We start from the raw sequence: 13,960 nt of genomic DNA on the forward strand, positions 1-13,960 counted from the left end.
GGCTTATGTGCATATGAGACTTTCGTTTGTATATCGTGTGGGATACCTGCTTGATAAGCACTTTTATAGCCTAAAATGTCACATTACTTTGCAGTATTGTTTTATTTTGTCATTAAATTTGTTTGAAGCATATTAATCGGTGGGGTGTTTCCAACCGTAGATGTATTTGTTATTTTGGCAAGGGAGGAGTATTTTTAACGGGGGTCAATCCTGTGCTTGAAGCAGAACCGTGACTGGATCACTTATAAATAACTTATGGTATAAATTTATTTAAAGGAAATAGCACAGGGCGCTTATTTATGTAATTGCACATGCACTTATTTTTGATATTGTGTATAGTTTGGTAAGGGAAATCTTTAATTTCTGAGACCAGGGGGAGAAAATTCATCTTTTCTTCTTTAACCTTTCTAGAGGAAATGCCTTATTTCTGATGTATATATCTGATACAATAAGCCTTTGTGGATGGAAGTCTTTTGTGTATTGTGATCTGGGGAAATGGCTTGTTTGGTTTTTGTACCTTTCTTTGGGGAATGTGTATTCTGCAACTGTCTAAAGAAAGGATTCATGTTAATTAGACCCTTTGACTTGCTAGTAAATTTCCTGCCTCTGAAATAAGATGCAGGAAATCACAGCAAGGTTTTTAGGATAGCACAGATAAGTGTAAATATTGTTAGCTTTGCATTGCAGGTAAATCCATGTTTTGGTAAACAGGTTACATCCTGATTCTAAAAATAGCTCAGACCTCGAGGGGGCTAGCTTATCCAGTGAGCCTGTGTTCAAATGTGTATAAAAACAGCACTGTTTTGTATTAAAAGTTGTTCTTCTGGTTTCATCTGACCTTAGCACTGGTACCTTCAATCAGTGTGACTGCAAATAAACATCATTTGCTTCAAACACCTGCTTGAAAATATCTTCCATGCTGAAACTCCTGTGACCTACAGATTAGACCCAAAATCAAATCCGTTCCTGGCTGTTTCTGAGGTTTGGACCCAGGTCTCCAGTACCACTGCTCTGTCGCTACCCAGCAGCTGGCCAGTGTGATAGGCCAGCAGGATATATCCATAGCATCCTGATCCATAGTACGCGGTCAGGGGTACCAGCCCAAGTGTACCAGCACTGGAGTACACTAGCAGTGACAGTTACCCAGAAGGAACGTGGTTCTGGGCGCCATAAAGGAGCCCTTCCTTCTGCAACAGGCTCCTTTTACTGCAGAAGGAGGGGCGTATTCGGAATAGCGAAAGGGGACGGTGGCAAAGTAGGCCCAGCCGGTTCCCAGCATCAACAGACAGGGTGGCATCAGGGCCAGATTAACGGAATGGAGGCCCCTGGGCTAAGGGGGCCCCCATTCCCTCGTGAGGCCCCCCCTGTTAGCGGACTGGCCCCCCTGTTAGCCGACCGCCCCCCCCCCCCCACCCCCCAAGCGCTTACATTCTCCTGTCACTGCAGTCCTCCTTCCGCGGCACGCTGTAAGCTGCTTACTGAGGAGATCTTGTGACACTCTCACGAGATCTCCTCAGTAAGGAGATTACTGAGCGCCGGAGAAGGAGGATTGCAGTGACAGAGCTCAGCATTGATAGGGCCGGGGGCGCCCCCGCCCCTGTCCCAATCAATAATTCTGCTGAGCTCTGTCAAGGGCCCCCTGGATGCCCGAGGCCCCTGGGCTGTAGCCCAGTTAGACCTCGGGTTAATCCGGCCCTGGGTGGCATAGGTGGTCTATCCTGTCACAAGAACCATTTCTCCTACATCGTCAATTTATTGAGCACTACATCTGATATTACATATTTTGTTTTCGGTGTAGTTTTTTAAGTGTAAAAGATCAAAAACATATGAAAAAAAGATCTCATAGCCCGCAAAACTTACTCATCCATCCCAACATTTTCCAATAGTTTCCAGGGTGACTTTGCTGCTGATTCGCAACTGCCATTGGTGCTGCAGGTGCGAGCACCGGGGCCCATGGAGATAATGGGGCCCGCTGCACTGGGAACTAGCGAGCTGTGGGCATCGGATCCCTCCTTCTCTCTTCCCTGCACCGAGGCACACAGCGTTCATATTGAAGCGGTCTATGACCAATACTTTGTGCAATATCTTATTCGTCATTATCCACCTAGAATTTACTGTGAACTTCTCAACATAGAACAATTATCTCTTGTCAAAGTCGTATAATTGGATAAAAGAAAGTATATTGATTAATATTGTTTTACCGTGCGATTGCGATCAGTACGCCACGTGTTACGTGTCAGGGCGCGATCGCACGATAAAATACGCACGCATACACTCGCACTTTCGCATTCATTTATTTCTATATTTCATATTCATAATGGTTCCATTCCACAGTCGTTTATGAACAGATGGTATTTGGTTTATAGTTATATATATATATTATAAGGTTATATGTACACTTTAGTGATATTTAAGGTTCAGGTTACAGGAAACATGTCATGTTTAATATCATTTTAATCCCCAATTTATTCGCAGACAGCCGGTACAATCGCCAAACAGAACGCACATTGCGTATGGTAGTTATAGATTGTAGGGAATAAATGATTAGAATGATATTGTCTGTGTAATGTAAATAGACTAGTTTAAACTGGATTCTGGGTGGGAAAATCGGAGTACATCCCCTGAAGAGCTGACCCCCACCTTTGGATATTTTCATTTGAACTGGCCTATGACCTGCATTACACTGGACCCTCCTGAAGCCTGGACCTATAGAAGCAAGCCACATCATCTCTATTGTTTTCTCTGTATCACTGAGTGTATACATACAGCTCCCTGGGACCAGCTAAACAGTCATCACTGACCACTGGACTGAAGGACAGTCTAGCTGGATCCAGCAGAGAGCGTAGCGTATGTATGTATGTATGTATTTGGTATCGGCTGTATTGTACTTGTTTATTGTACTGCTAAACTTTTGCTTTTTCTAAATAAATTGCTTGTGCTTTGGAACCACATAAATGGTTTAGACAATACTTATTGAAAAATGATGAAATTACTTTAATACTCTATTTCACATAACATATATTCTGGATTCAACATGCAGCTGAACAGATCATGGATAACAACATGAGTATGTAGCTTAAATCTTCAAGAAAATATCAGGTCCCTTATCAACTGGTGATGTTGACGATATGGATTAAGGGTGTGAACACAGGCACTGCTGCAGGTAAAAAGAGCAAACTGCAAAACTAGATAAAAACTAGATTCCATAGAACTCGGTTATAGAGCTATAGACTGGCTTTAGTCCACTGATGGCTCAAACCCGTGCTTGGCTCGGGGTAACGGCTGTGCGAGAGCAGGGGCAAACGCAGGATTTGTAGAGGGGGGTTTCCACACCACGTCACCAGTGGGCGTGACGAGCATGCATGGGGGCGTAGTTATAATTTTAGACAGTGCTTGGCTGCTCTCCAACTCTTCCTATCCCCATAATATACATAGGCAATGCTGCGTGCACTACTGTTAGGTGCATGTAGCTCTCCCTTTTCAAGCAGAGCCATGTGAAGTGGGGGCAGGGTCCAGCCACCTCAATTATACAGTGCCCCAGTTTCCTAGTGCCTGGAAACCCCCCTTGGTTTGCCTATGGAGAGGGCGCCCTTATTTGCTGTATGACGGAGGTGGTATTGTCCATTAACATAATTGGACATCCAGACAGCAAAATCTTTAGCATAGTGCTACCCCTTTACCACGCTAACTTTTTTATTTTCTCTGTAACAAATGCAGGATGTTATTCAGAAGTATTTTTATAAAACTAGTGGCATGGATATGGTCATATGAAACTGGGATCCCAGCCACATATCTAAACAATGATTAATAATATGCTCCACCTTTTATTTTTATAACCACACTATATTTTATTGTTAAAGGGACATTGTGCCGAAACATTATTTTTTCAACGGAATTATAAATATTCTTATATATATATAGTACAAGAATGATCCCATCTCTGGAAGATGTTTTGTTCAAAAGTAATTAAGCAGAGTTAACTATCCGTGTGTGTTAGCTTCTCTGGTGAAAAGAAAACATTGGCATTTTTGAAATTCATATCATCCAACTGATCATAAGTTGATTTGCTAAATATTGTTATTAATCTTGCGGCTACAAGTAGCTGTGATGTAGCTATTGAAACATTACGGGACAGGTTATAAAAATAAATTCAAATAAAAAGTCCAAAAAGCTACTGGTAGGTTATGTGTGTTGAGTGATAGGGAATATAGATTGCAAGCTTCACTGGGCATGGACTGGTGTTAATGATTAAATGATCTCTGTAATAGGTAGGTGCTATATAAATAAAAGATAATAATAGACAGGAAATATATGGGAACGCCTATTAACCCAGAGGTGCTCGAACCCAGTCCTCTATAGCTACCAACAGGTCATGTTTTCCGTATTTCTCTCTGGAGAAACAGATGGAATAATAACTGACCCAGCCAAATAGATTAACTAACCCGTACCCCCCAACTGTCCCGATTTCAGCATGTTGACCCGCGGGTGGGTGAGAGGAGAGATATCTAATGGGCGGCCGAGCGCTAGACTGGGGTGCGTGACCTTGCCCCCATTGTGATGTGGCCACGCCCCCTGTCCTGCTGATGGAGACTTGCATGTTAGGGAGTGTGCTCACCTGTGCATGATTAAAGAAAACATGACCTGTTGTTAGCTCTTGAGGACTGAGTTTGGGCACCTCTATGTTAATCTACCTTTTATTCAGACCTGCCAACTTGGATATGACACCTGGTTTGGTAGGGTACCCGGATACAGAGGGCACTGGATGAAATGAGTTACAGGGGAACCTGAGCTGTTATTGGTTATACCCACGGTTCCCAAAGTGTATGCCGGGGCTCCCAGGGGTGCCACGGCGCTGTCACAGGGGTGCTGCGGTCAGGGGACAGAAAAAATAAAAAACAACCTACCAATCCGGCGGTGCCTGTGACCCAGTATACTCCTCCCTCCTCGCTTCTCACTGAATGTCAGGCATGACGTTATCATGCCAGACATATTCAGTGAGAAGCGGCCGTATTGGTAAGAAGATAGAAGAGAAGACAGAGGAAATAGAAGAATGAAGGCCAAGTATAGTAAGTAAAGAAACGGAGGGGAAGGTGAAAGGAAACAACAATGGAGGGGCAAAAGAATGAAGAGGGGGGCAGACAGTGTGTGTGGATGAAGAGGGGCAGACAGTGTGTGTGGATGAAGAGGGGCAGACAGTGTGTGTGGATGAAGAGGGGCAGACAGTGTGTGTGGATGAAGAGGGGCAGACAGTGTGTGTGGATGAAGAGGGGCAGACAATGTGTGGATGAAGAGGGGCAGACAGTGTGTGTGGATGAAGAGGGGCAGACAGTGTGTGTGGATGAAGAGGGGCAGACAGTGTGTGTGTGGATGAAGAGGGGCAGACAGTGTGTGTGGATGAAGAAGGGCAGACAGTGTGTGTGGATGAAGAAGGGCAGACAGTGTGTGTGGATGAAGAGGGGCAGACAGTGTGTGTGGATGAAGAGGGGCAGACAGTGTGTGTGGATGAAGAGGGGCAGACAGTGTGTGTGTGGATGAAGAGGGGCAGACAGTGTGTGTGGATGAAGAGGGGCAGACAGTGTGTGTGGATGAAGAGGGGCAGACAGTGTGTGTGGATGAAGAGGGGCAGACAGTGTGTGTGGATGAAGAGGGGCAGACAGTGTGTGTGGATGAAGAGGGGCAGACAGTGTGTGTGGATGAAGAGGGGCAGACAATGTGTGGATGAAGAGGGGCAGACAGTGTATGTGGATGAAGAGGGGCAGTGTGTGTGGATGAAGAGGGGCAGACAGTGTGTGTGGATGAAGAGGGGCAGACAGTGTGTGTGGATGAAGAGGGGCAGACAGTGTGTGTGGATGAAGAGGGGCAGACAGTGTGTGTGGATGAAGAAGGGCAGACAGTGTGTGTGGATGAAGAAGGGCAGACAGTGTGTGTGGATGAAGAGGGGCAGACAGTGTGTGTGGATAAGGAGGGGCAGACAGTGTGTGTGGATGAAGGGGCACAGTGTGTGGATGAAGGGGCACAGTGTAAAGGTGAAGGGGCACAGTGTGATGACTTTTGTACATCCTGTTGTTTTATTTTGTTTGATCTTATTCCTCTTTATATTAGCTGTAAATTATTATTTGACAGAAATGTAATTGAAAAAAAATATATAAAAATATTCTTTTCCCTTGGATTTATGTATATTATTTTTGCAAACAACTTACTAAGTATTTCTGTCCTGACCTAAATACTTATTACATTATTTTGACTCAAATATTTAAAAAACGGGATTGCTCGGTAATTATTTTGGAGGGGTACCTTGAAAAAATTATGGAGACTCTAAGGGTGCCGCAAAGTGATAAAATTTAGGAACCAGTCGGTAGACTTCTGAATTTACATTTACTGTAGAGATCTCCAACCAATCAGAGTTCACTAGAGTCTATGCTGGTCTATACTGCTCATTCTAGACCAGTGTTGGCTAACCTGTGACACTCCAGGTGTTGTGAAACTACAAGTCCCAGCATGCTTTGCCAATATATAGCAGCTTACTGCTGGAAGGGTATGCTGGGCCCTGTAGTTTCACAACACCTGGAGTGTCACAGGTTAGCCAACACTGTTCTAGACTCTATATATACTGCACTTTAGGATTTAGATCAGGCCTGGCCAACCTGTGGCTCTCCAGGTGTTGTGAAACTACAAGTCCCAGCATACTTTACCAGCTTTTGGCTGACAGAGCCTGTCTGGGGATTTCACAACACCTGGAGAGCCACAGGTTGGCCAGGACTGATGTAGATGACAGACATAGGACTGTATGTGATGAGCATTAGTTTGTTATAATAACAATGGGCTTTGTGGTAGGCAAGGGACTACCTACCTATGATGCATATTGACTTGTGTATGCTGGCCATTCTAAGCGCTATACATACTGTACATTAGGGTGTATATGATGGATATAAGGTCGTATAACATTCTGGACAATTGGGTGTTAGGATCTACTATTTTGTTGTTGTACCTCAAATTCTAAATCTTTCAAGTCTTCCAACGTGATACTTTGCAGCTGGTATAGAGCTCTGCTGCTGAACTTCTCTCTTTATTTACTACTGAAGTTACCTGGCTGAATTATTATTATTTTTTTTTCTTTTTTAATTTAACATCAATTATTTATTTCAGTCCTGGTAGGCAAAAATTAAATAAGTGGGACGCTTGGGAGCAGAGCATTTTGTACTGCGTGGGTCATGCAGGGCCGTAACTATGGCTGTGCGATAGGGGCGACCGCCCAGGGCACAACGCTGAAAGGGGGCGCACTTTAAAAATATTTTAGGTTCATTTGGTTAAAATTGAGGGCTAGGGGGCGGCATTTGTCTTTCTCGCCCCAGGCGCTAGAATTCTAGGTTACGGCTCTGGGGTCATGTTGGAGGGACTGCTACATATTTTTTCATCAAAGCATAACAACCAAAATGCAGTAAGTATATTATATTTCTCTTTACCATGCATGCTAAGAATGTCATTGAAGTGTAGTGTGTAGAAACGGCATAACACCTTGGTTTCATAGCAGTGTCTATACGATCTGCCCTGTGCATGTTAAGCTAGATGCCTAAGATTCATTAAACTATCATTTGTCACCTGAATAAGAGGAGACCCGAACTCTACAAGCTCTTAGCTGGTGCCAAATTCGTTTGTTTTTGTGGAGTGAGAATGACCATGAGTCCCCCTGTAAATAGCCTACAACCTAATTGTATTATTCACTTTGCTACTGTTTGAATCCATTTCTAAGTTTTAAAAATATTAATTGTTTACAAATCACATGACAAAAAATAAATAAATCAAATGACTCATTCTGTTTTATTTATTTATATTTATTTATATTTACAGACAAGTAAAGCATCAATCTAATACATATCTAGTATACAAATAAATAAATAGTACTTGTTTAATAAATACATTATTGTGGTACTCATCTGCTTTTCTATAACCTTCCAAATGCATTCATGTTGTACAATTCATTTGTCAGAACTGTCCTGTTGCACTAACAAGCAGATAAGTCCACCTTATATGGAGCCAGTTGTGTACAGAACAGTAATGTCAGTTAATATCCGGATTACTCTGGGCAATATTAGCTTTCATTGCTTGGCAAAAAAAATAATAGCATTACAGGCAATGACACACATAGTAACATTGTTATAATACTGACTGCAGTAGGAATACTTGTTGTGACTAGCAGGAGGGTTTAGGACCGTGGTGGGCTTGGTGTGACCACAGGCTTAATCACCCTTGCAAGCCCCTCACCAAATAGGGAAGTGAAGTTTAGGGATTCAGATCCTGGTAACTCTGTGCTTTATTAATATTCATGAGCTCATTAGCATGGCTAAGTACCACCCCGGGAGGGGCCAAGGGGAAAAAAAGGCTGTGCAGCCATTTTTGCAGGAACTAAGTCCATGGAAAGTTTGCTAATGTGAAGTGGTTTATTTTATTCCTCTCTTTTTTTTTTGTTTTGTGTTTAATTTAAATATTATCTGTGTAGCCTAGAACATAGACCTCCCAGCATGAGTGCCAAGGACTCGTCCACCCCTGTGGAGAAGTACAAGCTTGTGGTGGTTGGAGGAGGAGGTGTGGGGAAAAGTGCATTAACTATCCAGTTCATCCAGGTAAGACCCTGCTGGTACCATCATGGCACTGGGAGGCTATGGGCACCTATTCGGGGATCTCAGTATGTCTCCTGCTTTGCTGCTGTTCTGCAGGGTGGAGCCCGGAGCTGGTCTCTTTTAGTTTGCAAACTTTCTGTAGCTGCAGGGCTGGGAAATCTTTTGGGAAAGGGTGTTTTGAAATCTACTGAGTTGCATTGTCATCTGGTGTCGTCTGCTTGTATAATGCAATCAGATCTGCGTGTAAATACAGCACTAGTATGCAACAGTCCCGATTTTCAACCTAACTTGTTCACTGCAGGAGATTTGGGAGTTCGTCTGGCAACGAATTGTCTATTTTACATGTGTGTGCCATACATGTAGCTATGGATCTTCCAGCTACTTAATTCCTGTAATAAGAAAAATGGATTTTGTGATATGTTGTGCTGTGAAAATCATCTCCCATTATTATGTTATCCCTTTGCCTTGTCTATACTACTATATATCCGTTTTCTGCCTTATTTTAGTAACGTGATCTATTGCAGCATTTAGATTGCAAGCTCTGTGCAACAGCGGTCACTGAACTCCTAATTTTTGTTCTTTGTTAGTGTAGAGCACCCAATATTGGTCTGAAATTAAGATCTCTTTAGGCTAAAACTTGTTGCAGTTAAAAAGATTGGGGGTGTCACTGGATACATTGTCCCAGTGCAGTAGTGATGTATGTGACTGTTGACCTCTTGCTGTGGTCTCGCATATATTATGTCTGTCTATAGGAGATGGGCACAGGAGCTTGCAATCCATTTAGGGATCGTAAGCTCCTGTGAGCAAGGTGCTACTTTCACAATGATTTAATAGGCTTTGAACACCCCACCATGTTATACTCCAGTCCTGTTTAATATATTGACTCTAGGTAAAGAATACCATAGTTTCTTATGACATTTTGGCATGAGTATTTTTTGGGTGCTAAGGGTTAATTTCCTGCAGTCGCCTTGACCGCTAATAATGTGTTAAAAGAAGGATGGGAAAGCCATGGGTCTGATTTGGGGATTTGTACATAATCTAAATAGATTAGTCATGTTTTCTGCCCATCCATAGTGGGTTTAAAAATGCAATTCAAGTCCCTGTACAAGGCTGATCATCATTTTAACTCTTGTATTGCAGGGAGGGCTGAGTCTTTTCAGCCAGAGGGGCTTTTTCTATTCCATGATTCAGTTTCTGTGTAATTCAATTATTGCATAAGTCTTCTACTGCCATAGGGCACAGTCTGCACATTGCTGATTAATGTTGTTTTAAATCTCATCTTAACCCTTTCTATGAAAGTGTCCTCTAGCGGCAATTTTTTTTTTATGCTGCTACCAAGTTTGTTTAACAAAAAAAAAATACGATTATTAATTTGATATAAAAATCATCGTTTCACTTGCACTCTTTGATGTACACATTTGTAATACCACACTTTTTTTTTTTTTTGCACTCTGAGATCATCATTAATTTTTTCATCTACAATATTTGTACTGCGCCATTAAATTTGATGGTGATATAAGATATGGGCATCACGGTGGTTAGCACATCTGTCTCACAGCACTGAGGTCATGAGTTCAAATCCCAACCATGGCCTTATCTGTGTGGAGTTTGTATGTTCTCCCCGTGTTTGCGTGGGTTTCATCCAGGTGCTCCGGTTTCCTCCCGCACTCCAAAAACATACTAGTAGGTTAATTGGCTGCTATCAAAAATTGACCCTAGTCTGTGTGTGTGTGTTAGGGAATTTAGACTGTAAGCTCCAATGGGGCAGGGACTGATGTGACTGAGTTCTCTGTACAGCGCTGCGGAATCAGTGGCGCTATGTAAATAATTTTTTTAAAAAAAAATTTTTATTGAAAGCCTGAAAAGCAGTGCTTTCACCCTAGTGCTCGAAAAAAAAAAAAGTGTGTGACTTTAAAAAAGTGCAGAAGGGCGCGGTACATGGCCCTCCTTAAGAAAGGAAGGGCCCTAGTCCCCGACCCCCGGATCCAAAAAGGACCCTTAGGGGGCAAGGGTCTTCAGAACCCCCTTCGCCGCAAAGCTAGGGGGGGGGGTCCCTTTGGCCCTGGGATCCACCGAGGCTTCACCCAGGGCTCGACAACTAGTCCACCCCCTAAGGGGAGGACCTCCGGTGTTTTCAGGGGGGCTGGAACCTCAGGGCCTCACAGCCCCCCCTAGATCTCTCGGGGGGAGAGCCCATAAGGGCCTAACCCGCACCAATAAAATCCAAGTGAGAAAACATATAAAAAAGTGAAAGGGACAAAACAGGTGAGAAAATAAATAGTGCCATGCAAAACGGCCCCAGCCTTTCGGCCGAGATGTTAAAAATTATTCCTGCCTAGCCAAAAGGCCAGGGCAAGGAAAGGTGTGTGGCTGGAAAGTGAGGTCGTGCAACGTGCCATGTTTCAAGTGAGGTTCCCTCTCCTCAGGTGATTATGGCACCCCTGGGTCACCACTCCAGGGGCACATTTTAAATTCGGGCTTTCCAGCTACCGGCCTTCTGGCCAGACCAAGTTTTCCCATGGTCTTTTCAGGTTGGGCGAGGCCTTACTCAGACAGGTACTCACTTGATCTTAGCCAAAAGGCCGAGAAGCGTGTGTGTGTGTGTATGTGTGTGTGTGTGTGTGTATGTGTTAGGGAATTTAGACTGTAAGCTTCAATGGGGCAGGGACTGATGTGAGCAAGTTCTCTGTACAGCACTGCGGAATCTGTGGCGCTATATAAATAAATGATAATGATCTAAGACAATAAAAAAAAAAACAAATTTGGTGCATTGTCTGCATCACAATATTTGTGAACTTTGTTTCCATTGCAGAAACCTTTATTCATCGCATATATTATGTCTGTCTATAGGAAATGCTCACAGGAGCTTACAATCAATGTAGGGATTTGCATTATATTGTATCAAAGTCATTATATTGTTTCCATCTTGTCATGTTGTCAGGTCACATTTGCAGAAATCACATTAGTCTGCGCAGTTTAACTAATGTAATATATTTTTTTGTGGGCAAGGAAAGCAGTGGGGTGGATTGAGCTGAACTTTTTCGCACTGAGGTAACAGAGTTTGCTGTTCTGCAGTGGATTCAGTTTACATTCCTGTGATGGGGGGATTTAGGTAGAGGGCTTTGTGTTCATTCTGGAGAACAGATTTCTAGCAGAAGGCTTCAACTGTTCTTATCTGCCTTGCCCCACCTTGTTTAGCTCTGCTACCTTTACAGTGATTGCGCTCTGAGCTGTAATCAATCCTTTGCACTCCCCACAGAATACAAATTTCCGATCAATTCAGCTTTGACACCTTTTCAGGGACAATGTTATAGAAAGTAATAAAAATAAATAAATAACCCAGTTAAGCAAATATTTCATAACAGTCCTGTTGTAGAGCGGAGGAAGTGTACTTGTCTACTATAAATTTTATTATTTTACCGTATGGCACTGTTTTTGAAGTTGGAACAAATAGTATATGGGTGCAAATGTGTCAGGGGTAGATCTACTAAAGCAGGCCTGTCCAACCTGCGGCCCTCCAGGTGTTGTGAAACTACAAGTCCCAGCATCCCCTTCCAGCTATCAACAGGTTGTCTACTGGCAAAGCATGCTGGGGCTTGTAGTTTCACAACACCTGGAGGCCCGCAGGTTGGACAGGCCTGTACTAAAGCCTCTAAAAAGTGGAGGTGTTGCTCATAGCAACCAATCAGATACTAGCTATCATCTAGACGACTGTAGTAGATAAAAAATAGCTACATTCTGATTGGTTGCTATGGGCAACATCTCCACTTTTACTTTTTTTTTTTTTAAGCTTTTATTAAATTTCTGTCACATTTAAATGTTGGGATCTCATTGTTCTTTCACTACCTGTAATTCCATCTCTACTCTCATGTCCAGAGCATCCAATATGGTAGAAATGTTGTGACGTCATGGATAGCGTTCCACTTCTGGTGTTACAGGAGGCCTCTTTTTCAAAATAGTCATGTATACTATTATCACTGTTTAGAAATGGATTCCAATCCTAAAAAAAAATTCTTTTAAAAGCATTTTATTGGGCATTTACAGCACTCTGAATACAATGGACGCGCCTCCCTGACTTTTCACCGTGGTCATGTGACATGTCAGAGAGTCCAGCAAATGCAATTGTTCATTGATCTGAGGTCCCTTTGATCTGAGCATGATGGCACTGGTGATTGTGGTTAAAATTGTGGCGTGAGTTCAAAGGTCAAGAGGGTCTGGGAAGGAAGGAAGGTAGCAAGTCCAGACATTGGAACCTAATAAACTTCCAGTACAGACAACTGATGAAATTGTTGAACGCTGCTGTGTAGGGGTTGAGCAACTGGGTGAAATTGCCTTATTTGTGTAAAACATCTCAGTCCTTTCACAACACGGTACACATGGCACCGATGATGGGCTGTACTTCATACCAATCCAGCCATCTGCTTTTGTTGGTTACGTTTGCACTGGGATGATTAAAGCTAACATCTGCTCGGTCATATTGGCACAGTCATTTTTTTTTTTTAAGAGGACTTTAGACTACATAATAGTTTTGTTTTTTGTTTTTTAGCAATGTCGCCGCACCCTCCACCTGCAGCTAGTGCAAGCACAGGTGTCTCTTTCTGAATGCTCTCACTATTCCAAAGCTGCTCACCCCTTGCACACCCCTGCTTTGAATTGTAATTTTATTTAGTTGGTGTAGAACTTTTACTGTATTACTATACTATTCTTAGAGTGTATATATAAATATATTATGATGGCTACATACGCTGGGTTATCCACAGTTCGCATAATATCGCAGCTAGTGGTTTCCAATCGACCCCCATGGCCAATATACAGATTGCTGGCGTGTGAGTGGTCACCGGACCGCAATAACAGAAGGGGTCCAGCTGTTGAACAACCCCCATCACGTCCAATTTGGAAACTTAAACGTGTGGCCTAATTTGACTCTGGTTTTGGTGTTCGGAATTTTTATTTTACAAGTTGTAGGAATCAATCAATGTTTGTATATATGCAGAATGTTCTCATCTCAAAAGACATTGCCTTAGGCATCTCGCCCCTGCCTCTAACTCTGCAGATCTGTGACATTAAAGAATTATCAGAGACTTTCCAAGGACAATTAAGGGTGCTAGAAGTAATAATATTGTAATAATGCCTTTTTTGTGTGTTGCAAACTGTACTCACATTTGCTGCAACTTAGTTATGCAATTTGGTACATGTCCGGTACTTTTCAGCAGAGTTAATGTACGTTTACAGAAAAATGGGTGTATGCAAATTAAAACCATTTTAATTGTGCGCTGACTCATTCAACATGTAACCGATCATGATGTCACTGTCTAATATTTCATAGCCAGAGGTAAGGTAGG

General features: G+C 42.7%; 1 protein-coding gene across 1 annotated transcript in view; it reads left to right on the plus strand.

Moving 5' to 3' along the window:
• Nucleotides 1-8,382: 8,382 nt before the first annotated feature.
• The window catches only part of LOC142107737 (ras-related protein R-Ras2-like), a 35,750-nt gene continuing 30,172 nt past the window's right edge, over nt 8,383-13,960 (plus strand). The window contains exon 1 of the mRNA XM_075191328.1: nt 8,383-8,621. Coding sequence (XP_075047429.1) covers nt 8,520-8,621 — 102 coding nt within the window. The 5' untranslated portion in view covers nt 8,383-8,519. The remainder of the gene's footprint in view (nt 8,622-13,960) is intronic.

The sequence above is a fragment of the Mixophyes fleayi genome, chromosome 11 (genome assembly GCF_038048845.1).
Source record: "Mixophyes fleayi isolate aMixFle1 chromosome 11, aMixFle1.hap1, whole genome shotgun sequence".
Classification (NCBI taxonomy): Eukaryota; Metazoa; Chordata; class Amphibia; order Anura; family Limnodynastidae; genus Mixophyes; species Mixophyes fleayi.